The sequence below is a fragment of the Amblyomma americanum genome, chromosome 5 (assembly GCF_052857255.1).
Source record: "Amblyomma americanum isolate KBUSLIRL-KWMA chromosome 5, ASM5285725v1, whole genome shotgun sequence".
Classification (NCBI taxonomy): Eukaryota; Metazoa; Arthropoda; class Arachnida; order Ixodida; family Ixodidae; genus Amblyomma; species Amblyomma americanum.
In genome coordinates, this window is record NC_135501.1 from 88988727 (window position 1) to 89015997 (window position 27271).

Here is a 27271-nt window from a genome sequence, read left to right on the forward strand (position 1 = left end):
TCGTGTCCCGTTCTTGTTGCGCTGCGAGCAAAAATGAATATTTCTCGTCCCGTCTTTCTCGCAGTTATCAAGACGAAGCTGGGTGATTCCACGCAAGATCAAACTGCCTAAATTTTTCATATTTTAAGAGTCTTGATTCAGTAGGCCAACAGTTAATTTCGTTTTGTGAAAGTTCTAATATTTCAGAAGAAAAAAATTATAAACGACGCCGTGGCAGAGGCAGCGTTTTCAAGCACAGCTCGTTTTCGCAAATTTTTTATGACGTGAAAATCTAGATGTGAAAGCCATGGTGGAAATATTTCTCTTGCTAAATGTACAGGTGAGAAGGAATATCTCATGCTTATTTTCGCATTTTTGAGGAAGTTGTTTGCTCGAAAATATTTCGAAAACGAGACATCTCAAAACGAGACTATTTTCAGGAATTTTTTCGGCACAAATATTAAGCACGTTTCCTTCAAATTTGTACAATAGATAAACATTTAGGTGCTAAAAGGGTGTACTGGCTTTCATTGTTATATAATATTAAGAAGTGCAAGAAATCTTGCCCTAAATTTGGATTTCTGAACATAGTAGTGTTTTTCAAAAATGTTTTCAACAAAAAACTGCATCCCCAATTTTTCTTAAAAATCTCGAAACAAGTCTCGAGAAGGAGGCAGAAAAAAATGTATGAAAGAACATGTTGCATTATTTTGTTTCCAACAATGTTATCCTAGCTCAAACATGTAATTTTTTTAGCATCAGCAGGTGCGCGTAAATAAGGGAACGGAAGCTGCAAGCACGCCTTCCGCTGCTCTAAATTTTCTCCTTATCCCAACACTCAGATCTTTTCCATCAAGAGAGAGCATACCTAATACTTTTTGAGGACAGACACTGATCTGCGATGTAAGAAGGATTCTGTAGTGCCGTTATGGCCGGTTGCAGGTAACAAATTGGAGTGCGGCCCATAGGAATGCATCTAAAGAAAAGTTTTGTATGTAATTCTATTGCTACACAGTGCACCTATGAAGCTGTGTGTGTCCCAGGCCTTCGCTTTGTCATTTGACTGCAGGCATACTGTGGCTAATTTTCTTTTCTAATTCGCGTTTGATTTAAAAATACATTTTGGTTTCTTTTTAGTCGCCGTTAATTTGTTTGGATTGGTTATGCTGTTATATCCTAGATTGGTGATAGCTATGCTGCAGTAGGCATTCATTGAGCTTATGTTCAATTTTCTTTAAGCTTTTGCTTATCACAAATCCTCCAAAATGTCTATGGTAAAAGCAATGGTACAGGATGTGGATTTGTAAAGCACCTCTGGCAAGCACTTATTGGGATGTTTTTAAAAGAAAATTAAATTTGAAACGATGCTGTTTACTTTTGCGATAATTTCACTGTTTAGCTGGCTTTTTTAATGAAAGACAACCATATAGGGGCACTGTGCAGTCATAAAATTACATTGAGAACTGTTGTTTACCTGCATTAAGCGATAGCGGTGCTACTGAATTTTTCCAAATGCGGGGCATAAGGTAAATTTAGCACCTTTTGCTAAAGCAGTGCTAGCGTCACTCCTTCCCTCGCGGCCATTATTGGTTGTGCATGATGTTTCAGCATGTAGCAAAAACATTCCTGAGAGTAAAAGCATCTAAGTAATCATTGTGGGTGAATCCAACTACTTTCGCTTAATTGTTGAATCAGATGTCTGATTATACCATAAATTTTCACATGCAGTTCATTTTAAATCCAGTGCACCACACGTGGTATGCCCAAGAAATAAAGGAAATAAAGAAAGGGCTGAAATCTGGTTTATTAAAAATGCACTAAGCAGTGTTTAACATTGACAAAAATTAAGCTCTGCAAATTCACGACTTTGGGTGCTAGCGCGGCTTATGCTTTTCGTAAAAAAATACAAGCGTGCTGTGGTATTAAATGCTGCAACCCCAGCTTCAACTTGCTCGCAGTGTTCTTGGCATCCAGGCATTATCTTCTACTATCTTTGAATGTGGCCCAGGATATGAAGTACACTGTTAGGACGCTTTTCCAACAGGGGAAAGCATTCATTAAACACTATTGCCTATCTGCGCTCTGTGATGCCTAGTGGGCTCAGCTGCCGCGCTGTAGTATGAAAGACAAAAGCAGCGCTTCTGGTGGCTTTCCAGAGCGTAACGGACTTCTGGAAAGGTAGATGCGCTCTCCCGGTCGAGCCACTGTAATATATTCTAGTTCACTACAATGATGTCATTCTAACTGTTACAATGCTGCCTGTGAAATAAAATGCTGTGGCTTCCTAGACAGTACTTCTGTGCAGTAAATTTATGTGAGCAGGCCTGTTTGCATTAAATTGTTATATATTTATGGTGATAAAAAGATGGTATGCATTTTTCAGAGGATGACCTACATCATCGTGTTCATATTTAATGCAGGTTGCCAGCAGCTGGTTTTGCTGTTTGCTCTACAAGCAGTGCCACTGCCACCACTGGTCCAGGCCCTGCCCTTTTTTGTGCTTTGAAAAGCTGCGAAAGCTGGGATTTCTTCAGTAAGTGCATCATTTAGAACTTTCTTATACATTTATGAACATTAAGATGTCATTAACACATTCAACTGTTTGCTTTTGAAAGAGCAATGATCAGATGTTTGTATGTGAAGACTTATGCTTGCACATTTATTGTAGAAGATGCCTCTGTTAAATGCTCATTGGACTACACAACCCAGCACTCCTGCTTTCGTTTGGTCAGAGTGACTGAAAAACTATCGTTACTGTTGTTGCTATGTCAGCAGAATATGTATTAGAGCACAGGCTTGCGTTGCCAGCTTGTAACAGGTGATGGAAAGTTCGCAGTAGCAGTGCCAGATACATATTGCCTGTAATTTTTTTTGGTCCTGCAATGTACTCCCATAATACTGTGGTCTGATGGAGGATATGAACTCATAGTAGTGTGAACTAATATTCTGCACATAGAGACTTAAAACTTTGTGTTCTTTAAATCACAGTTTACGAATATTGGATTCTGCAGCTTTTTAAGCCTTTATGATTGTGAAAATGTTCCCTTAAGCATTATAGGGACAATTACATTGGACTGAAGTTTACTTGTATCAAGTCTATGTAATTCTAAACACAATGAGACCACTCTCACCAAAGGTGAAGCTTTTGTAAACTAGCGATGACAAAACAACAAAATACAAGTGTTACCGTGGCCAGCCGGGTTAGCAACTGAGCGTGTCTACAGTTAATTTTTGGCAGTGATAGCAGAGGCTTTGCTACACTGTTATTCACTTGAAAATGGTGGCATCCAGTCTTTGGGTATGTATGTCAGGAGTTTGAATCGAGTATTTGGATCACGAGTTTGAATCAAGCGTTAGGAAATTTTAAAATTCAATTACCTCAGTCCTAAAATGGTTCTGGATGCCATACAAACACTAATGTGCCACGAAGGAGCCAGAGAGTGTACCAAGAACACTAATTAGATTATAATTAGCATGACGGTAGAAGTGAGATTTCTGAATTCGTCACTCCACTCAAAATGCCCCACATCTTGCGCTCAACCATCTCCAGTTTGTTGATGAAAATTCGTTCAAGGTGGTCCCAGCGTGCGTTAGCAAAGCTAAATAATTTTGCCAAAAACATTTATGAGGTGATGTCAATTTCAACATTTCTGAAAGATGTGAAACCAGGCACTCCTAATATTGATAAAAAATCTAAATTTTTAGTAAACACTGCACAAATGTATTAAGGACATTTGCACATATTCTGGTTCTTGATGATTGAGGTCGTGTATTTTTGGACGGTATAAGTTGTTTTAGTTTAAATAAAATTAAAAATTTTACTATTTATACATTTAAAAAAATATCAACTTCCTTTCAGAATGGAGTGCTTGCCTACCTAGATTTCTATTACCAATAAAAAAGGTTACAGCTGATGAAACTGAATGCGTAGAAGTGAATTAAAATACTGAAGTTGCAGAAAAGTGTGTTTCGGAACATATGTAAGAACTTTCCTTATTTCACTCTGAGGTGGTCCAAGTCAAAGTACAGACGATGGTGAATTTAGTAGAGCAATTTATTCGCTTTCATTTTGTAAGTTTTAATTGATGTGGTTTTTGTTCAAAGCGAGAAAAAGATTTTTAAAAGCGCGCTCTCGTGCAGCAAGTAGTGCATCTCTTAATGCTTCATTGAGTAACACAGCACCTCTCATGACTCATTTATGGCCACATAACAACTTTAGTTTACACTCGCTCACTGTAATGCATGTTTATGGCTGGAGCGAAGGCAGGTATCGCATGACATTCGGTGGGTGGTATGCGATAAGCGAGTTTATTTTCGCTTCTGAAATTTAAACCAACCCGTTATGGCATAAGGCATTTATCGTGATTAAAAGATGGTATGCATTTTTCAGAGGATGACATATCATCATGCTCTTAATTAATGCAGGTTGCCAGCAGCTGGTTTTGCTGCTCGCCCTACAAGCAGTGCCACTGCCACCACTGGTCCAGGCCCTGTCCTTTTTTTGCGCTTTGAAAAGGTGCGAAAGCTGGGATTTCTGCAGATAGTGCATCATTTAGAACTTTCTTACAGATTTCTGAACATGTACGATGTCATTAACACATTCAACTGTTTGCTTTTGAAATGAGCAATGATCAGATGTTTGTATGTGAAGACTTATGCTTGCACATTTATTGTAGAAGATGCCTCTGTTAAATGCTCATTGGACTACACAACCCAGCACTCCTGCTTTCGTTTGGTCAGAGTGACTGAAAAACTATTGTTTCTGTTGCCGCTATGTCAACAGATTAAGCATTAGAGCATGGTATTGCACTACCAGCTTGTAACTGCTGATGGAAAGTTCGCAGTAGCAGCACGAGTTACTTGTTCCCTGTAATTTTTGCGGTACTGTAATGTACAGCCATAATACTGTGGTCTGATGGAGGATATAAACTCATAGCAGTGTGAACTAATGTTGTGCACATAGAGACTAAAAACTCTTTGTGTTCTGTCATTCACAGTTTATGAATATTCGATTCTGCAGCTTTTTATGCCTTTGTGATTGTAGAAATGTTCACTTAAGCATTATAGGGACACTTACAATGGACTGAAGTTTACCTGTATCAAGTCTATGTAATTCTAAACACAACGAGACGATTCTCACCAAAAGTGAAGCCTTTGTAAACTAGCGATGACCAAACAACAAAATACAAGTGTTACCGTGGCGAGCCAGGTTAGCAACTGCGCGTGTCTACAGCTAATTTTTGGCAGTGATAGCAGAGGCTTTGCTACACTGTTATTCGCTTGAGAATGGTGGGTAACCAGTTATTGGGTGTGTATGTCAGGAGTTTGAATCGAGTATTTGGATCACGAGTTTTAATCAAGCATTAGGAAATATCAAAATTCAATTACCTCAGTCCTTAATTGGTTCTGGCTTCCATAAAAACATTTATGTGCCAAGAAAGAGCCAGAGAGTGTAAAAAGAACACTATTTAGATTATATTTAGCATGACTGGGTAGAACTGGGATTTATGAATCCGTCACTGCACTCCAAATGCCCCACATATTGCGCTCTACCATCTCCAGTTTGTTGATGAAAATTCATTCAAGCTTGTCCCAGCGTGCGTTATGTAATCTAAAATAATTTTGCCAAAAACATTTATGAGGTGATGTTAATTTCAACATTTCTGAAAGATGTGAAACCAGGCACTCCGCAATAATGATAAAAAATCTAAATTTTTAGTAAACACTGCACAAATGTATTAACGACATTTGCACATATTCTGGTTCTTGATGATTGAGGTCGTGTATTTTTGGACGGTATAAGTTGTTTTAGTTTAAATAAATTTAAAAATTTTACTATTTATACATTTAAAAAATATCAACTTCCTTTCAGAATGGAGTGCTTGCCTACCTAGATTTCTATTACCAATAAAAAATGTTACAGCTGACGAAACTGAATGCGTAGAAGTGAATTAAAATACTGAAGTTGCAGAAAAGTGTGTTTCAGAACATATGTAAGAACTTTCCTTATTTCACTCTGAGGTGGTCCAAGTCAAAATACAGACGATGGTGAATTTAGTAGAGCAATTTATTCGCTTTCATTTCGTAAGTTTTAATTGATGTGGTTTTTGTTCAAAGCGAGAAAAAGATTTTTAAAAGCGCGCTCTCGTGCAGCAAGTAGTGCATCTCGTAATGCTTCATTGAGTAACACAGCACCTGTCATGACACATTTATGGCCACATAACCACTTCAGTTTACCCTCACTCACTGTAGTGCATGTTTATGGCTGGAGGGAAAGCAGGTATCGCATGACATTCGGCGGGTGATATACAATATGCGAGTTTGTTTTCGCTTTTGAAGTTCAACCCAACCAGCTATGGCATAAGGAAGCCAAGAGCAGCAAAACTATGGCTTTTAGTGTGCTGTCTCGCTTGAGCCACTGGGAAGGAACGACCACCTGGCGCTATATTAACACCAGTCCTTTTAATGTCCGAATAAGATCATGGAAAGCATGTGCCCCGGAGCACACGTGACGGTACAAAGTCCTCACCATGGCTTCTGGTAACGCGAGACATGCTGGCGCTGGCACGGCCCGATCGAGTGGAGCTGCCTTGCTCTCGAGTGGTCAAACATACTGCGACCGCGGCACCGGCATGCAGTCGCCTCCTCCTTGAATACTGTATACTCTTTTTCTTGCATAGCAAGCAACGCTGCCAAAGCTAGCACACCTTTTTGCAAATGTCAAGTCCGTGCCCAAAATGTATTTCACCATACAAGCACATTGACCCCATGCATATTTTATGCCTTAAATCTCAATTACGACGAAGTACTGCCTCCTGCCCTTCATTTTACCTCTTGCCACATTGTTGTCCTGCGGCTTATCCAGACTTCGAGAAGTAAAAATGACATGTGCTGATATGATATACATCTCTTAGGGCGAATCGCATATACACCATCTGTGCCTAATAAGTAGTCCTCACTCAGTGAAAATTATATCCAGAAGTACTGAACACTAAGCGCCTCACTGCTTTTATCGCGGTTTTCAGTGATACCAGTTCATTTTATACCGCTTTGCTTTCATTCAAACAATCAGCGAGGCTTTGAGAAAAACAGATGATATCTGGTGGAGTAAAATGGTTTTGCGAACACAATACATCCGCAGCGTTGCCTGTTATGTCTGTCATGTCTCTGACAACAGTGACTTAGTGTGGCATGAACAAACTGAATAACAATCTCACTGGTGCAAGTGCCACCCCGGCAGCACAAAGAAAATCTTTTCCCACAATTATCAGTTCGTGTACACAATGTTGTGAGGGCTGTGCTGTGCTTTGTGTTGAAGAGGCGCAAAGAGGCGACGCAGATCGCGGCGGACGAGCTGTACTTCAAAAATTTTATTCTCGCTTGAAGCAAAAATTCCCTTGAATAAAACTTCAGAAATGAAATGCAATAAATTCTTCTACTAAATTTGCCATCGCTGGTAGTATTTTTATTTTCACCACCTCAGAGCGAAATGAACGATTTTTTTATGGTCCCAAATGCATTTTATCTCACTTCGACTCATTCAGTTGCATGAGCTGTAGCATTTTTAATGGGTAATAGACATCTAGGGAAGCAAGATGGCTTTTTCTTAATTTCTGAAAAGGAGTTGATATCTTTATAAGTGTCATAGTGGAGTTTTTACATTTTATTTAAATTTAAAAAAATAATTATACCGTTCAAAAATACAAGTTCTGAATCATATCAAAAACCAGAATCTTTGCAAATCTTATTAAAGCATTTTTCGTGTATCTTCTAAAAATCTGGATTTTCGGTCGATCATAGAGCGATGCCGGTTTCAAAGTTTTTTAATTTTTCAAACTGCGCTCACCTCATGATTAATTTTTTTGGCATCTGGCTTAGATTTCACACAATGCAAAATTTTACATTATATTTTTGAACAAATCGGATATGGTTGAGATTAATTCTGGGATGTTTGGCTTGGAATGACCCATCATTGACAGAGTCAAGGGATGATGTTTTGGGTGAACTGTGACTTCTTTCACACTTAGTTTTTATGATTGTGACCAATGTTCCCACAGTGCTCCTATCTCTTGATGTTGTTATTTGCATTTGAATTTGCTTTCTGCTCAGTCCTAATACCAGTCATAAATTTTTTCCCCAAAAAGCCCTGTGTTTCTGGTTAACCAAAGCTTTCGCACTGTTACTCTAAAGTCATCGCTCTGAGGAGACACATAGTAACTTGGTTGTGACAGTGACAAGTGCGACTGACTGCAAGTGCCAGAGAATAATAAATATTGCAGTGAAGGTTACAAAAAATAAAAAGCGAGAGCAGTAGCTTTGTATATCCTGCTCTCATTGAGTGCACCCACCCTATCACATTTGCTAAAGCTCCCCCCCCCCCCCCAGCTGCATATAGCTTAGGCCCACGTGCTTTGTACTAGCATTGGACATTAGGTCAGTGCAGGTATTATCAACTGATGTCTTAACCCTCGTTGAGGTGGAGTTCCAAGTGTGGGCTCACTGAGGACGAAAGTGCACTACAAAAAATTCATCATAATGCTGATTTTTTGTGTGGTGTACAAAACTGGAGTAACACAGCACTGCAACATCAAAGTAAACTAGCTACGTGGTGGCACTAAGACGGGGTAAAACCTCTTTTGCAGTCATTTCACTGCTGATGGCGGCCCAGCCATATGCAGATGTTCTTTAGTGTGCCAAGCACACTAAAAGAAGGCCGCTGATTGCCATTTGATGCTGATTTATCGTGATCTGGCTCGTCACTACCTCCTTTTTTTGCAGCCTCTAGTTGGATATAACCCGAGATCGAGACAGCAAATGCTCATTAAAGAATGCCCTCCAACCAATGGCTTCGATCGATTCTCAGTGTTCTGGTTAATCTCCTTAGACCTGCTAGTGTGACATCGCCATGGGGCGGCAGATGAAGCGGGATAAACCAGGGCTTAAATCAGACTATCCATGACATCAGAAGCGGTCAGTGCCATTAGTTGAAGGGCCTTTTTTTGAGAGGCATCTGCTGCTTTGTTCCTGAGTTGTTTCTGACTGTAGCATGCTCTGATGGTACTCATGTCACTTTTATGTTTTCATGGCACACATGCTCATGCACCATAATATATTTGCAATGTAGAAGCCCCCATTTAGCTGTCATCTTAAATGATTAAATTAAAGTCTGTGTAGCTATTGCAAGAAGGTTAGTGTATATAGAGGCATCGGAAAATGCTCCTCTCGAGGTAGTGCCATTGCTACATTATATAGCCCTAGTTAAGTTTTTGGTGCACACATCTAGTTGCCTCAGAGCATGAAATGGTTTTCACCTACTTATAGCGGTTGATGCCATTTTGTGATGGAAACTTAATTTGGCACAATGTTGTAGCACATAGACCTATCTGCCTTACTTTTTTTGGAAACAAGGAATTGTGAGACCTAAATTTTTTTTCGCCTGTTTATTTCTCTCTTGTTTTCGTGTAAACACTTGAGCACAGATTGTTTTATGAATTTTGTAACTGAAAAACTTCAGTACATTTGAGTTAATGTACTACAAAATCTCTCGTCCTTCTATGCCTCTTTATGTGTTGTCTAAGTGTATTAAATGCGTGTGTATTTTTATCTGCTGCCCAGGTCTGTCCAGCTGCCTGGTCCTCCAGGATAAGAAATAGGTGGACTAGTGAGCAGTTTGGCTGTATCCTTATTTAAAATAATGGCCATTTGTGGTATGTTTTCTTTTAAGTTGTGAAAAACCTTGTTCTGTTATTGCATTGTGCCTAAACCAAAACACACAACTAGTACACATTATACATGCCTGCTTCTTCTGTACACATTGCATCACTACTCTGCATGATTAGAAGGCCAACCATCGCATTCTGGAGAAAAATATTAACCCATAGCAGCATAGCTTTATGCTGCTGTGGAAGTTATGCTGTCTGGAATAAAACATACTTGTTCTCAAAAATGTATCCATACTCCTAGACAGCCTAACGTTGCACTGGTATTGATGGCATAAATTTGCGCTGCTGTGGGAGTTGGAGTTAACCCTATCGACTAAAATATAGTCTTCCCAAAAAGGTGTAATTATAATCTTGGACAGCATAAACTTATGCTGCATTTCAAGACGTAAGTTTACACTAGAGAGTGTAACGTTTATACTGTTTTTCGTGGACTAAAACAGTCTTTCTGAACAGATGTAACTATAGTCTAGGACAGCATGAACTTACACTGCTTTTCAAGGTGTAACTTTACACTAAAGAGAGTTAACGTTTACACTGTCGTAGACTATAACGTAGTATTCCTGAAAAGGTGCAACTATAGTCTTCGGCAGCGTAATCTTGCACTGCCTTTCAAAGTGTAACTTTACGCAAGAGAGAGGGTAACGTTTATACTGTTTGTCGTAGACTAAAACTTTAGTCTAGAGCAAAATAGTGTAATATTACCCTCCTAAGGGTGTTAGCTCAGCGTCAAGCGGTTTACCCCCCAAAAAGACTAAAATCACACTCTTTTTTTAGAGTGCAGACCAGATGCGCAATAAAAACCCCCATGCTCTTGACCATAGTCAGGGATGCTTTGTTAAGAACAAAAGAGACATGCAAAAGAAACAACGATGAGAAGATCGCTTTCATTTTCTGCGCATGCGGGATTTCACCGAAAATAAAATGTATGGAGGAAGAGTAGGAATAGGCGTTCTTTTTTGTCTCTGGACTTGTGAAGTCTGTGCAAGCGTTTAAAAAATTGGGTTCAAGATACGTCGACGGGACCACAAACCACCGCGAGCGGTTTGCTTCTTCTGCTGAAGGCGGCGTGTTCTCAATTCCTTTATCTTGTAGCCATGCTTGCACAGGCCAGACCGGCAGGTGCCTAAATATAAAATTCACAGAACACTTTTACAATGTGACATAGAAGAGTTCAGGCAATACAGGTATTCATTCCCGAGATTGTAAATACACACCGGAGTTAAGTAACACGAGCGTTCTGCACAGGTGCGTTGACAAGACCACGTGAGATATCATTCATCTGAAAAAAATAGCGAGACCAGAAGAGCGCTGTGTCCGCACTCCTTCCGTAGCACTTTTGGATAAAGAGATTCGTTTTTTGCCAGGAGCGTAATGATCATAGTTCCCGTGCTTGACTTATAGTTCTGATTTCTGTCTCGCAGGCCTTGGTGTTGTTGGTTTTCATGCTTGATATGTATTGACCGGGGTGTCAGAACAATCTGGTGGTAGTCAGCGCCAGTGCATCGCCTTGTATTTCTCTGCCCATTATAAGGTCTGTGCTGAATTCCTCCGTGGCGATCACTCTAACCTGCACAATCCTTCGCTGCCTCCTTTAGCAGTGTTAGGCCTTGCTTAGCATATGAGCGCTCCTCTCCTGCCGTAGCCTTCCCGAGGCCCAACCGCATATCTGCTTTGTCGCCCAGTGCAATAACGAATGCACTTCCTGCCATTGAAAATCCTCCTTTGGGCAAACGTTGCCTCAAGTCCTGAGAGCGGATTGATGCCCGTGTGAAGACTCAGCCACAATCTGGTTGGCGGCCGTAGGCAACTTGCTCTGAACTTCGGAAATACACCAACAGGGTGAGTTGTTGGGCTAGTTGGTGTTCGGATTTTACAGGCATATTTTTAGCGCAAAGGACGGGACGAGATACAGACAAGACGAGCACGGGCGCTACTGACAACTGCTTTATTGAAGAAAGATCGAGGCGTATAAATACATATCTGGCCAGCGCCAGCGCTACCTAACAAGGAACTTGGAATCACAGCAGATGACGCGATAGGAAATTGATCTCAGCATTATACAAAACGACAGACGTGTCACTAACGCAGTTATGACCCCCTTTCCTGATAAAGAAAGCTTCCAAAGTTTCACGGGCAGTTTTTTGACAACTTCTGCCAAGGATTGAAGCACTCCAGAACCGTGGCTCACACTTGGTGCAAGCAATGCAGTGGGCAACTAAATTCGTGCGTTCCTTATTGTAGATATCTTTAGCATGCTCCCGGAGTCGATCGTTTACGCAGCGCCCTGTTTGGCCGATGTACACCTTGCCACATGACAGGGTAATCCTGTACACGACCTCGACATTGTCGTTACCCGGACGTGATGAGCCGCACCTTCTCCCGCAGCTGCTTTCCTTAATGGCGGGCTGACAGCACCCGGCCTTCGACTCGCCGCTTCCAGCTTTCCGGTCTCAAGGCGTCGGCGGGTGGTTCGCTCTGTTCGAGGCTGCGGTGTACCTGAACGGCATCACCACTCAGCCGTTCAAACACGCAGTCCTCCGCGATATCCTCCCGGCCGACCTGCCGCGTCGACATGCCTGTCCTGCCTTGGGCTGCCGGCTGTACGACGAGCTGCGCGCTGCCATTCTGGCGGACTTCGGCGTCTCCTACTGCCCGCTGCCGCTCTACGACGCTGCAGACCCGCTATCGCTGCTGTCAGCAGCTAGCCCAGTACCAGCCTCGCTCTCGCCCGCGCAGCCTTCGCCACAGCACTGCCAGCCTTGGCAGCCCCTGCCGCTCTATGCGCTCCATGCTGCCGCTCCATCCGCCACCGTCTAGCAATTTGCATAGGCTTACCAGGCCAGCGGACGTTCATCCCGTAGCTGTCGCGGTGCTGAGGGCGCCTTCGCTTGCCGCTACTTCGCTGGCATCTCAATTCATGACCTGCTCTGCACCAGTTTCAAGGCTGCCGCTCATGCGCCCACCCGTGGCGTTTAAGCCAATCACGGATGGATGTGCGCATGTCCCAGGAGCCGCATACCGTCCATCTAAGCCATTCTCCTTCCTTTCACCTCGCTGTGCCTTCCGGAGCCGCCTGCCTAGGTACCGGGGCGCTCCGCCCGCAACAGTTTCGGAATCTCACAGTCCATCAGCACGTCTAGCTGTCCTCGACTGACATTACGCGTCCCTCGACGCCCTCCAAAAGGTAGGCGGAAGCCCCACGGCATGTGTTTGGTTAGATAACTCAAGATGAAACATGCAATAACTAGGCATGAAAAAAGCAGAAGTAGGATGAGAAAGGGAGAATTTTGACATTGACATGGCGCTTTGATATCAACGAACGTGTCTTTCTAGATATAATTAAATTTTGTGCAAAGTACGATGTCAGTGCGCTTTAAAGAACACCAGGGGTTCAAAATTTCTGGTGGCCTTCACTGCGGCGTCCCTCATAGACTGAGTCGCTGTGGCGACTTTAAACGCCGATGAACCTAAACCCCTTGTTTCAGTGAAATGAAGCATCATTACAGCACCTTTTCTTTGCCCGCAATTTCTGATGCCTAGTTAGCAGAAAAATATTGGTTTAATATTTTCCATTGGTATAAGATCAATACACATCCAAAACATTCGTTATTTATTAAGTCACTAATCACACACCCCCACGCGTTCACTAGGTGCCCCTCTAGCATGCCTGAACCAACGATCATTCGTTGCCTAGGCACTCCTTTCGCGTCTGGCAACTAGAGGGTTTGGGGTCGAACTCCCACGGCGGCTTTTTTATTTTTCTATTTTGTGAATTCACGGATTGTGGGATTTCTTCCGACCAACGCCGGACGAAGGGAGACGCCGCATTTTATGAAAATCAAGCTTACTAAATAGGGGCAAGGAGAGCGCGCTAAAGTATATGCGTGTGGAAATATACAGAGCTGGTTTTAGTGAAATGAGATGAACGAATAAGGCTAGGACTATGCAAAAAATAAATATTTTTTTGCAAATCAAGTTGCGCTTTCACAACAAAATAACTAAAGAAGAGATGAAAGCAAGCGTAATCACAGGAGAAATCGACACTTCGGAGAAGTTGGCTCCGGTGAACAAACGTGTTAGTGAGTAAAAAATACAAGAATTTTTTTCTACAACAAAGAGCAGAACCAATCTTGTGGGCACGATCAACACGATATGAGCGACAGTTAGGAGCAGTAATGAACGGCTGCGTTATGGACGATATTTGTGTTGGATTTTGTGGAACAAAGACGGTCGGGTAAGATTTATTCAGAGTAAAACTTGAAGTGCGGTTATAAATTGATAGCATAAAAGGGACATAAACTTTGTGAACTAATTTGCGTGAAGAAACGAAAGAAGACTATTATGGCTCCATAATGGAGGTAGCATATTCAAATTCTGAGCAAGGGCATTATAAAGCAACAGTTTTGCATAGGCGGAAGGTATGCAGTAATTACAACGCGAACAACATAATGCTTAGTGTGCGCCTTCCAAGTTAGTGTCAAGATAATCAGCACGTCTAAGAATCGTATTGAATTAGCGGAAGCAGTAGAGTGTCGTTGAGTGCGCACAAAAAAATGTCTAGCAGCCTTTTGGGAAATATTGATCTGTTTGCGTTTGTTTGGATTCTAGAAATACTGGCTGCAATAAACCCACCTATATAGATGTTTGTGTGAAGGCCTTTATTGCGCAGGTTTGTTGTTTTGGATTTATAGCACATAGGCAACTAACGCCAGTTTTCTATAAGCGCAGATTTGCTGCAGTTTTTTTCATAAATCTGTTCGGCTATACCCGACCCATTGCATGTGTGACGGTACACCTGCCGGCACTTCTCTGGCATGGAAGTGCTCTCTGGAGGGTCGCTGACAAGAACCATGCAGGCGTATTCTGCAAAATAAAAAAAAGTCGTGTAACACAGGCTAAAACCAGAAAGACTGGCTTTTAACACACTATTAGCATTACCATCAACATGCCTACATGGATTGCACTATGCAGACCCCTCCCACTAATCTCTACTTAGCAATCTCATGCATCGGCGATACTCGCCCAATCTCTCAAATTTTCAATCCCTTATTTGCCACCATAACTTCAGGGGGCAGCCTGATACGTTAACCATTTCCAGCAATGCATTCAGTTACATCAAGGAACCATCACATATGTGGTCTTCGCAGTCACCTGCTGCCGATTTGCATTGCTCTCTTTTTAGCCATCTTCTCTGAGATATCCTTCAAACGCGTTTGCTCCTTAGTCAAATATTATGTATCCTTGTCATTTTGCATAACACTTCTTGCCTTCAGTTCCATAGATAGTTGTTTTCCGGAGAACTTGACCACATGCATTTCCGCCAAACTTCCAGCGTGTACCCAAAAGACTAGAACTTCCTCTTCTGGCCTCTGCTGCGGTAATGTTAAGCCGTTTGCAATGAAATATATACGATCTTGACACCGACTTTCGTTTTCTTTGTATCAATTTTGTTCACCGTTCACTGCGGATGCTCTATCGAGTTTACCATGGTCTGCGGTTATCTCGTGTGTTTGTCTAGATATTTAAAAACTGCGCGAAGAGCGCCAACACAAACTCAAGTCAGGGGACGAGACGAGAAAACTTGAATATGTGAGACGGCATTGTCGCCTTGGTGTGACAGGCTCCTAAGGCATCAACCATTACTATTTAAATCCCTGAGTACATCCCTAAAGATGCATATGCCGAGTAGTATTCAATAGAAGTGAAGAGAGTGTATGATATGGCTTGGCATTCTTGGATTTTTATTGCGTCAATTTCTTTTCGTGCAACGTGTAGTGGCTGTCGACTGCCAACTGACATTATGAAGGGCCTTCCCATAATGCATTTAAATATTCTGGTTATAGTGTCTCTAAGATTGCTGATGTTTCTACTTTTTGAAATGCTTCTTAGCATCAATGAAGGGCACAAAACCAGACTGACCATATTTTACTCGTTTACTGTGTTTATTAAGGACATACTAACCCTTTTCTGTTAGCGTGATAGTTGCATACTTCCAAATAAACTTTACAAAACCCATCCTTGTGCCTTTCTTGACATAGGAAGATTCCTTTGTTCTGTGTTCTGTGTTATTTTGTAAACTCGTGTTAGCAAAAAACACCTATCTAGTCAGCAAAATTATGTTTCCCTACATTTCCTCACTCAATTAATGATACACTATTAGCATTCCTGTATTCTCTGGAAAGCTTAAGGTTACAAACATTGAATACAGTTTCAGTTTACATCGCTTCAATGTCCGTTATATTTGTTTAAAACTTCGTCCTACGCTTTTCACCTCCATTAATAAGGCGCTTCTAATGCGATATACACTTGTCTGGAGTATATTCACCTGCCCTCGGTACGTTTTGATGGAATGAGTGCAGGCGCTTAGAAGCATGTTGCACTCGCCGGGTTGTAAACCATATAAAGGAATTAGTTCAGGTTTCTTAAAAAAGTATGAATATTCTGAAGAGGTGCAGCTGGAGCGGTGAAGCTGACGCTCGCTGCGAAACTAGAAAGTCAACTTTTTTGGGCCCGGTCCTGTGCTTTCCTGTTCCACCCGGCCTTCGCAGAAGATCTTCACATACGAATAAAGCCCGTTTCGTCTTGGTGGAGGTTGCGGAATTACATCCTGGGGCTGCGCACCTGTACCCCCGCTAACACCATGCCATCCGAGGCCAACCACCCCACCAGCTCTTCTCCGGTGCCCGTTGTCTGCTATGGTGCGCCCGCCAGCTCGACCCTGCCGTATTCAGCGGCACGGACGACCACTACGTGGAGGACTGGCTGTTCTGCTACGAACGGGCTGGGTTTGTTTTGGGACGCCTCACGGGCTGTACGAATTCAACGTCATGCCCTTCGGACTATGTAATGCACCTGTCACTTTTGAGCGCAAGATGGTCATGATATTGCGGCCCTGAAATGGAAAAGTTCTTATGTTGTTTGAATGATATCGTTCGCTTGGGGAATGCTTTGAGCTGTCTCACCGCATCCGGGCTCAAACTCAGTTTGAAGAAATGTCACTTCGCCGCCCGGTAGCTGATGATACTGGGCCAGGTCGTATATAAGGACTGTATTCTTCCCAACAAAGCAAAGCTTCGTTCTGTCTCTAAGTTCCCAGAACACTCCGCAATGAAAGAACTTCGCAGTTTCATTGGCCTCTGCTTGTATTTCCGGCACTTTAACCGCAACTTTGCTTCTGTCATCGCCCCTCTAGCTGCCCTTCATCAGGAGCTGCGACCTATCAATCTGGAGTCTTGCCTGTGACGATGCGCTCAGTACGTTGCGCAATCTGCTCACCTCCCCGCCCATATTACATCACTTTGACGTCGAAGATTCAACTGAAGTGCACAGAGGTGCCAGTGGCACTGATATCGGTGCTGTTCTCGCTTAACGCAAACCCGTGTTTGTCGAGTATATTGCCTGCGCGAGCCGCTCCCTGACGAAGCCTCAGTGGAACTACTAAGTTACTCAAAAAGAGTGCTTCGCCATCGTTCGGGCGGTCGCGAATTTTTTCCTTACGTCTACCGCCTACCCTTCGCTGTCATTACGGACCACCACTTCCGCAGTTGGTTACCCTCTCTAAAGGACCCAAATGGCCGCCTCGTCCACTGGGCCTAAGGCCTTCAAGCTTGGGATATTTGTGTCGGCTGTCACTCTGGCAGGCAGCATCACGACGACGACGATGCATTGTCTCGCTCATAGCTGCCCACTTTGCAGTTTGTGACGGACGCTTGTACCGCCGCAATTGCCTCTCTGACTGCCGCAGGTGGTTAATTTTTGTCCCCGGACATTGACGCTCCGGAATATGCACTGCTTTTCACAGTGAGCATCAAGCCGGTCATGCCGGGGAATTTCAAGAACTATACCAGGCTACACCTCCGATATAACAGGTGTGATGTGTACACGTATGTTCGCATTTTCGTCCGCTGCTGCCCCGATTTTCAACACCGCATGTCCGGGTACCACAGTTTACCAGCCCTACGCAGCCTTTGCCTTGCCAATCCAGGCCTTTCGATCAAGTCGGCACTAACCTGTATGAACCGCTTCGCTACACTGCTGCCGGAAACCGGTGGGTCATTGTCACTGTAGACCACATGTCCCGGTATGCCCCGAGACTGCTGCCCCCTGCTGCAACGGCGCCGGACGTTGCAGCCTTCCTCTTGCACCACTTCATTCTTCGCCACGTGAACTTCTCAGCGGTCGTGAGCGAGTGTTTCTATCTGATGTCGTGTTGTCCCATCTGCAGCAGGGCAACGTTAATCGTCGCACAACTACGGCCTACCACACGCAGACAAATGGCCTGACTGAAAGATTTATTCAGTGAGTAAGTGGCATATTAGCAGTGTACGTGGCAGCGGATGATGCCAACAGGGACGTAGTGCTACCATTAGTAACCTATGCCTACAATACCGCTACGCAGAACCGCACTGGTTTCTCGCAATTTCTCCTTCCGTACGGTCGCGAGCTATCCTACCCACTTGACAGCACTCTTCCTTATGGTGCTCATTCTTCGGAGTCCACAACCGCCTCTGAAGCCTCCAAATACGCTGAATAGTGCCGGCAGCTCGCCCGGTGTCTCACGTGCGACGTCAAGGGGCGCCAGAAATACCTCTTTTACAACTTGCATGGCACAGACTGTTTTCTTCCGCAATCTCTTGTTTGGTTCCGTGTGCCTTCTGCCTCACCCGGCCTCTCTACCGTATTGCCTCCAAAGTACAAGGGACCTTACCTCGCCCTTGAGCCCAATTCTCCTCTTAATTACATCGTCGAGCCCAGTACGCCCTTGTCCGATCTCCGGAGACGTGGGCGCGATACTGTCCACGTGATACGTTTGAAGCCGCACTACGAGTACTGCATCCTGTGGTCCGCCTATATTGCCAGGATGTCTCTTTTTACCCTGGGGCAAATTGTAAAGAGCAAGGTGATCGGCAGCTGCAGCGGAGGATCTGACATGCGCCGCGAGACTAGAGCGCCAACTGTTTTGGCGCGCTCCTGTCCTTGCCTACTCTACCCGGCCTTCGCAGAAAATCTTCACTTACGAATAAAGCCCGTTTCAGTGTATAATCATGAAATCGACACCACGCACCTGAAGAGAAAAAGACATTAAAAACACACATATAGACAGGAAAATCAAGACCTACAAAGAAGATTGGAAACTGGCACTAGCAGCTCTTAATTTTGCAGCGATAGCTACATTACGGTAGCATTTCGAGCCTTAAGCGTGGTAGCGCCGTGGCGGTGGCGGCGCCGCCAGCCCGCGGCTGCGCCGCCACGCTCTCGCGTGGTTGGTCACGTGGTGCGGAGTAGCTGCCAGCGGGACAGCGCCGTGGCTTATCACGTGGTTCATCACGTGGTTAGTCACGTGGCCAGCAACATAGAACAGCCAAAATACGCCGGAAGTATGGCGCTCAAACCTTTAGGATAAATTTTAGGATCGAATCGACCGCGTTCATAAGATAACAATGTTCAGGCCGAGATTCCACAAAGCTTGGCTTATTTAAGGACATGTGTTCAAGCAATATACCACTGCCTTCAGCGACCCTCACTGACTGTCCACGCAGGAGCAGCGGTAAAGTACGTGGGGAATTGTCAATTCAAATTAGCTGTTCTCAGATGCACGTGTGTGCTATCGCACCATGATTGGAAGCACAGTTAGTGAGTACTAGCCCTTGGCACAAGCCACACAGCCGGGTTACATCGGTGCAAAGGTGTCGGAGCACTACTTTATTTTTGGCAAGAGATGGATCTTGTTTGAATAGTTCTGTATGAAGCCTTGTTGGTCTTGCAGTTGAGGATACGATGTTGCCTTACAGAATTCCCTCATTATACTTGAATACGAATATTATGTATAATGACATTGGCCGATCCGAAAGTTGATATTGGCAGCTTTCGGTGATGATGTGGTTGAGCAGTGTGGACTGTTGGGTCGCTACCGACATATCCACCGTTTCCTGCTGCCACAGTGAAATAATGAGGTGACTTTCTTCAGGTGCTCGATGTTGTATAAGCCTTATTGCCTCGTATTAATTCCTTACTCTCGGCGTGGTGGAAGGCTGTTTTCCGATTTAATGGCTCAACTATCGAATCGGCGTATTCCGCCCATCTTTTGGTTGCTTCCACCAAAGATTGACACCAAGTTGAAACAGGCTGATCCACCACGAGTTAGTCCACCAGAGGTTGATGTATGTGCCATTTGAAGCATTATTGTGACCTGTCTTCCTGAATGACTAAGGTGCATGTTGAACTAGTCGGTTATACAGAGGCATTCACAAACACGTAATTATGTTCAGCATATTCTGCGTTGAAAAAGAGTATATTTTGATTCAGGAGAAGTGGTTTTTTTGCCACCTTTCTTTGTAATCCCCGGTAGAATAATGGGCGTGTGAGGTTCGCGCAGACAACACTGCGGAGACAATAGTTCTGCCAGCGGACAGACGCTTTCAGTGGGCAGATCACTGGTGGGTAGATGTAAGAATTGCAAACGCGGCTTGTGGTTTTTCTGCCGGCAAAAAATTCAGGTGATCAGGAATATGCGTGAGATGTCGGGAATATATTCATTGGGGTGACAGATGTGCACGCCGAAAGTGAGCTGCACTCGGAGATGGCAAGAGCAAGCTTAGAGCAAGCTGTTCAGTGGTCCGAGGCAGTCGCATACGTGCGCAAGAGGGCACAGCACGCATTGACGACCACACACGTCTGATTTGAATGTGTTTGAAAATACAAGTACAATGAATCAAAACGACCCATCAGAAGCACATTGTAGAGCAAATGTAATTGCTTCAGAAAAGGCCGGCAATATATTACAATAAAATATCTCGGAGCTGAGAGAGAGAGAAGCTAGCTTCGTATTCAGTTAGGCGCAATGAAGTTGATGTACCAGATTTCAATCAAAGCAAATCATAAAACCCAGTAAATTTGAATTTACATGTCAGAAAGTTCGGTTTAAACGAAAAATTCAGCGATGAAAGTGCCCCAAATTCAGTTTTCGAAATTCGGTTGTTAGGGAAAAAGCACAGTATTTTCACATACTTGCCGCTGAGAGTTGGCTATTGAGTAGGCTGTCCGTCCAGTCAGAGAAGAAAATTAGCGAATTTCAAAAACCAAGGAAAAGGCGCTGCGTTCGGACTTTTCAATATGCATAGTAACTGCCCGTTTTAAGGCATTAATCCGCCACTTTACACGCATCTGAACTCTAGGGGGCAGCGCCCTGGCGCCAAACGTAGTCCGCCAGCATAGTGTTGTTGGAGGAAAAACGCTAAGGCGCCCGTGTGCTGTGCGATGTCAGTGCACGTTAAAGATCCCCAGGTGGTCGAAATTATTCCGGAGCCCTCCGCTACGACACCTCTTTCTTCCTTTCTTCTTTCACTCCCTCCCTTATCCCTTTCCTTTCGGCGCGGTTCAGGTGTCCAACGATATATGAGACAGATACTGCGCCATTTCCTTTCCCCAAAAACCAATTTATATTAATATCATTCACTGCCACCACACATTAAGGCAGTTAGTGGGCAAAAAGAGTTCTTTAGAGCAAGTAGACACTCAAAACTAGGCTTCAACAGGAGAAACAAATATACTGTTCTGGTTACTGCGACCTTAATATCGCCGTCCCATCTTACTCGTCAAAATGCAAACGTTTTAACACCTCGCGCTCTCGCTCCACCGAGAGCAAGAAAAAAGCGGTAAAGAGGAACCCTCTAATTAGAACTCAATATTCCATTTGGAATTTTGCCTGGCAGTTCCAGCATTTTTTTTCTATACTTACTTTATTGGTGATACCATGTACTTCCTCGGGCAGAGTGGTAGTTGAGAGGTGATAGTGATAAATGACCCAAAGTTAATAACGGCATGTTGAGTATAATCATTTCTTTATGTAATTTCCTAGCAGAATAAAATCCTTGATAAACTGATTTTTCTCCGCACCGGAATACAATTTAAAGCCTGGACTCCATGTACGCGAAAACTCACGCGAACGCGAAGGCGACGGCGGCAAGCGACGAGCGACGCCGTCGCGCGAAGCAAAATGCATGTTTCGCTTGTCGTGTCGCTCGGGTCTGCACCCACAGAAAAATTCGCTCGTCACCCGAAAGACCCCCACGCGACTGGTCAATCAGAGCCCCACACAACCGTTTCCTGTTGGCTTATGGTTTGTCACGGGTACATCTTACGAAACCAGCGTGTCGTCTTGGTCATCGCCACCGTCGAGAAAATATTTGGTTTTGTAGCTGAGAGGCAGACCCGCATAATTTAAATAATTAAACAATCTACTTGTTGGGTGCGGAGGGCTAACAGTATTAGAAGCTGGCTACGCGAGCGGGCGTACTGCAGAGAGAGATGCGTGTCGAGCCGCGGGTACCGGCGCTCGATTCACCCTGCCGCTGAGCTCCAACTGTGCAGAAACACTCGCGGCGCACATTCTCACTGGTAAATTATAGTTTTCTCACTTACAATCACATTGCGGTGACAGTTTATGGGAGTGCCTTTAGTAAGTCGGAGTGCACAGGCACCTAACTAAAGCACACCTCCCCCGTGAATCTGTAATGTGACTTCGTCTCCGCAGGCACGCCGTTGGTTATCTCCACTGCCGCTACACCGCTGCCATAAAAGAAACATTTCTTTTGCACTGACTATGAGGCACACTCACAAATTTTTAAGAGAGAGAACAGGTTACGGGCGTGTTTCTAAGTTTTAGTGCGCAAAGCAAGGAGTCCGCTGCGCACGTCGCGGGTTCACGTCGCCTGCCGCCTTCGCTTGCATGGAAGTTGCCCACAAGCGACGAAGCGAGCTTCGCCGTGCCGCTTTGTCGCGTCGCTCGCTCTTTCGCGCACATGGAGTCCAGGCTTTATACAGCCGAAGAACGTAGGAAACATTAATCGGCGGCAAAAACCAAAACCAAGGTTCTGGAATAAATGTCAAGAAACGATGGTCGTATTGAAATTAATAACTGAAATGTCTAGCCCCTACTGTTATAGTATGAAACCTAATGACCCTAATTAGACAACCAATACGTCATAATTTGTAAGGTAAATTCTAAATTCTAAGGTAAATGGCAGAGTAAATTGTGCTTTCAGAAAGGAAGAAATCAACTTGCTGCCTGTTGGACTCTTTCACGCACCTGGAGAGGAGCAGATGTCGTACGCGTTCATATAGGTGGACTACAATAGGTGCGATTCTTCAGAGGCAAATTAGTGTGATATCAAGGAAAATCAGGGCTGCTTTTCCGCGTAAAACCCACCGCTAGATGCGACACTGAGTGTTTGGTCAGTCTGCACAATGGTTAAAGAAAAAGTAGCCTTTACCGGGGACGGCTTCAGGCGTTCTGGAACGCACACTTGAAATAAAAAAAATCATAGAAGAATTGGGCTTCAGTCGCTTTTGCTGCCGAACGGTGGATATAAGGCTATTGGCGGAGCCACTAGAGGAGCGGCACCACCAAAAGCCAGCCATGACATGAAAATAAACACTGGAACGCAGCCAGTACCAGTAGAGGTGTGCCATGATTAATATTTCAATTTTTTTCCACAACATGCGTAAGAGTGTTTGGTCGAAAGGATGTCCAATAAAGCTGACATTGCCGCCAGTCTTAGTCATTTTTTTCTGTTCATGCTTCAAACTTGTCAACAAGGGTATCGCTTTGTTTGAGGTGCAAAACACGACTTGATTAATCTCGATTGATCGCATCCAGGCGGTGTCGATTCTAGGTTGTTCGAGGCTGCTGTAACTTTGCACGCCGTATCTCGAAAGTTCATTACCAGTTCTAAATTTTGCCCGGCCGAGGGCAGAGGGTATAGTGTTCGAAGACTGCCAAGCACGATTGTTGTTTTTGTCGCCGCCGACTTATTCCGCTCTTTGTGGGCGGAGGTGAGCCCACTGAACAGTTTCCTTCGAAAGCCTTCTTTCGCTGACTCCCTCACTGCCTGGACTGCCGTAACCATTATGTTACAATATAACTAGAACTAAAGATGAGTTGAGTCGAACGGACTTCCTTTGTCGGGGAGTAACACCGAATAGCTGTTCTCCGCTTCGCAAGAAGCATCATTTACAAACTTAGCTTACGCGTCGCTATGATCAACAAACCAATGCTTTTTTTCTTTATATGACCCCCGGCTGCACCTTTTGTATCTTGTACAACAATCATGAATTGGTCTTTGCTGCAAGCAACAATAACAAAGAAGGAATACACGAGCACTATATAAGTATATAACTGTGGAAACATTGAAACAAGGGTAGGTGTTTAGGAAGACAATATTTCTTCATATTGTAATAATACTCACCATTCATTCTCTCAAAGTCAAGCACACGAAAGATTATGCACGATGCATAATCCGAATAGGAAACCCTAAAACTCCTGGGATGCCATGGTTCTGTTCGCGAGGGACAAGCATTATTATAAAATGTATTATGAAAAATATAAAAAAAAATATTATAAAGCTTCCAATTTTCAAAAAAATTGCTGAAAGGGAAAAAGTCAAGAATATTTTTGCGAGCATGTCGATTTTTCAATAGCAAATTGTCATGTGATTAATGATATAGGGGTGTGTTAACTTTATAGCCGACAACTCAGAGTATGCACGAGTCACAGCCTATGACTCGAGTGTCTGCGACTGTCTCGTGCTCTATTCTTTGTGCCTTAGGCATGCGTAAGGAAGCGCGGCAAGGGGACATAGCCCTCCAAAAAGAGGTGTGGAAGAAGGAGCAATTTTAGTAACATATTGTCCCTCCTACCCACAACACATGAAAGGGCACTTTCATGAACTTTGCGACACCCTGCCGTCCCCACTCCCGCTTATGGCGAGACCTGCCAGCGTTTATGCCTTGCGTTGTCTGTTTCAAAGGTAGCGCACGCATATGTTTTAATGAACAGCCGACTAGCCCCCATTGGAGCATTGCTCTGCGGAGATTAGTTCTTCATATTGGTCGTAATATCTTGAAACTGGTGGTAGCGATTAACCTAATTCTTACTGAATTTTCTTTAGCCAGGATAAAATTGAGAAGCCAGGTGGATTGGTAAGCTAGCAGGAAAGTTTTGTTTTATCAGAGTTCAGGTTAATACTTACATTCAGTCGTTGTTGCTTCATGCGTACAGTGAGATAAAACCAACTTAACTGGTTGAATCTTTTACACGAGGAGGATTTATTGTTCATACGAGAAAGAAAAGGTTACAGTGCAATGCATGCTCCCCTTGCAATGCCTCCAAAGAGTTCTAAATAGATGATATGCGTAACAACCCAACATTTAACCAAACCTCTAACGCGCCACATGGAAATATTTATTGGGAGTAGGCTTGTTACCATTCGCTAGCCACCGACGTCGTTGAAACTCAATCGCGCATAAGATGCGTACTCTCAGCCATGGTAGCTTTGAGCAAATGTATTTTATCACGAATTAAAATTGAAAAAAAGATTAGTTGCCACCAGTAACCATCAGTATCAAAATATGTAAATTCCTAAATACAATTTCCAGTCCATAACAAATCATCCCATTTAGTTTAGCGCTTCCAATTCCACGATATTTTCTCAGCTAATCAGCAACCTGAATTAATGGTATGAGTTCAGATGACAAATATAAATTTCTCATGTCCCACAGTATTAAATTTGCACTTGCTTAAAACATTTTAGATCTGGGTTGTTTGGTATTATACTGTTGGATATGAAGATATAAAACTCGTCCGGTTTATCGTTTCTTTAATATATTTTTCTGACTGCAGTAAATTTTAGCGCTTGCCGTCAACTACAGAACTAATATTAACGAATAACTGGTATTACGCCTCTAATGACACTAAAAGGGTCATTGTGACGCCGGTAATATACACGCGTACGGAAGTCTGCTGGACCCTCATAAGACAAACATTTTGCCTCACGAATTCATGAATCCTAGACACCTTTTTAAGTGAGAAAAGGCCGCCGTGAGCAAACCTTGGGGCTGTTCTCTGCTTCAGGCAAGGTTATCTAAACCTGTTGGGCGATTTTTCCATGTTGGGATGATTTCTTTGCAAAAGTAGAGAAAAAATCGGAGGGGACTCTTAAGCTTTACCTTAAGGGTATGACGCGATAGCTAATGAGTAGATGTCTATGTGTGCAGAATTGTGCACTCTATATTTAGGATTCATAGATCCCTGGAAGTCCTCATACCACTTCTGGTGCAGTGCTACTGCGGTTAAGCGATGAGGTAGTGCTCTGCGACGGCAGGTGTTACCACCGGTGGCATTTGTGCGATCTAAGCTGCTCTTCCCAGCAACCTCTCGCGAACAATCAATAATTGAACTGCCATCTTTCACAGTGGAGGTTTTCTCACAATTCGGTAGACAAATTGTAATGATTCCACAAGGTAACCTGACCTAGCTGGCCCACCTACCTCCTAGGTTGCTTCTGGGGTAATTTTTTGGGAATTTTCGCTCGTAGTCAACGACACCTTCAACACGAGGTCCCTAACGTTATCGCGTTAATAATGCACGCTGTCCGCGAACTTTATGAAATTCTTTCGGACATTGTTCTCAAATGTTCAGTGCAAAGTTTGACTGGTACAATTTATTGTGGCCGCAATTGTCAATCTGGCACTGCCACTTCGATTGTCGAATACTCAACTTTAGTATAGTAGCGAGCAGATGCAAATGTAGCATCTAACGCAAAAGGAATGTTTTTTAGGCAAACACTTCAACGAAAAAGCACTTTCAAAAATACGTTGCCATCAGCTAACTTTGAAGACTCACTATAGGCTACAAATAAAGTTCTTAAATTGAAAACCAGTCACGTCAACTCTCGCACTAGAAACAACTAATGTATTTTTAATTATAGCAATGTAGCTTATTCTCATGTGAACACCAAGTGCGTAAAATACGCGGCATGAAATAATGTTCTTTTGAGGTGCCTACTCGCCGCATGAATGCTTAGGTCACTCTCATGTGTAAAGTAGCCGAGCTTCCGTGCTTTCGTGTTATTCTTTCCTGTTTGCCGGAGGCAGTGGCAGTTCTGTACTTACTTCCCATGAAACCCTTTGTTCTTCAGTTATTTTCTAATTGAATATTTGTGGTAGCACGGCCTAACTTTAATAAGCGCAAGTCCCGATTAATAAATTCCGTGCCAATCCTCGGAACTTAATGAGCAACAAGTACTAGTGGCGCTTCCAAGACGCAGGGTACTTATTAAAGTTCCCTGGCGGTGAAATTAAAGAAACAATTTTCCCTCAAAATACTGAGACCGACTCTCCGGTACACAGGCTAGTTGTCGGGCACAAGATGACCAATAAAGTTGTAAATGAAATCTGACCTGATGTCTTGCTCACGTTAAGGGCATTGCTTCTCTTGCGTTCCTTATCTGCGACCTGAGGCGTTTTATGGAACTTGCCGAAATAGGGCATTCTATCTCTGTCAAAAGCAGGAAACAGGGAGCACTATAACGAAAATACCTGTTGCTGATAAAATGTATACTCGGCAGTGATTTCTTGTAAATTTGCCATATAGTAAAATGCATCGCAAACAGTGAGATGTGTTTTTTTTTATGAAACCATGCATTCAAAACGCCGTACATGTTATAGGCTTAAGTAGTAAAGTTATAAAATCAATGCTACCTTTACTTGTCAGCCTAGAAACTATTTCTGCT

The 27271-nt window shown here is 43.5% G+C and overlaps 1 protein-coding gene across 1 annotated transcript; it reads right to left on the reverse strand.

The window, feature by feature from the left end:
• Positions 1–14338: 14338 nt before the first annotated feature.
• Positions 14339–27033, reverse strand: LOC144134864 (uncharacterized). Its single transcript, XM_077667673.1, has 3 exons — positions 26939–27033; positions 23948–24037; positions 14339–14564 (listed from the first exon to the last, which is right to left on the reverse strand). Exons 1-3 carry the CDS (start codon positions 27027–27029, stop codon positions 14404–14406), a joined length of 342 nt encoding a protein of 113 aa, XP_077523799.1. The 5' UTR covers positions 27030–27033; the 3' UTR covers positions 14339–14403.
• Positions 27034–27271: the final 238 nt, after the last annotated feature.

What these genes read in the sequence shown, in the direction of transcription:
- LOC144134864 (XM_077667673.1), bottom strand. Translation starts at nt 27,029, where the DNA reads ATGCCCTATTTCGGCAAGTTCCATAAAACGCCTCAGGTCGCAGATAAG. An exon ending in TAACGTGAGCAAGACATCAG is followed by an intron (nt 24,038 to 26,938) that starts GTCAGATTTCAT and finishes CCTCGCGAACAG; the next exon opens with AACCATGGCATCCCAGGAGT. An exon ending in TGACTTTGAGAGAATGAATG is followed by an intron (nt 14,565 to 23,947) that starts GTGAGTATTATT and finishes TTTATTTTGCAG; the next exon opens with AATACGCCTGCATGGTTCTT.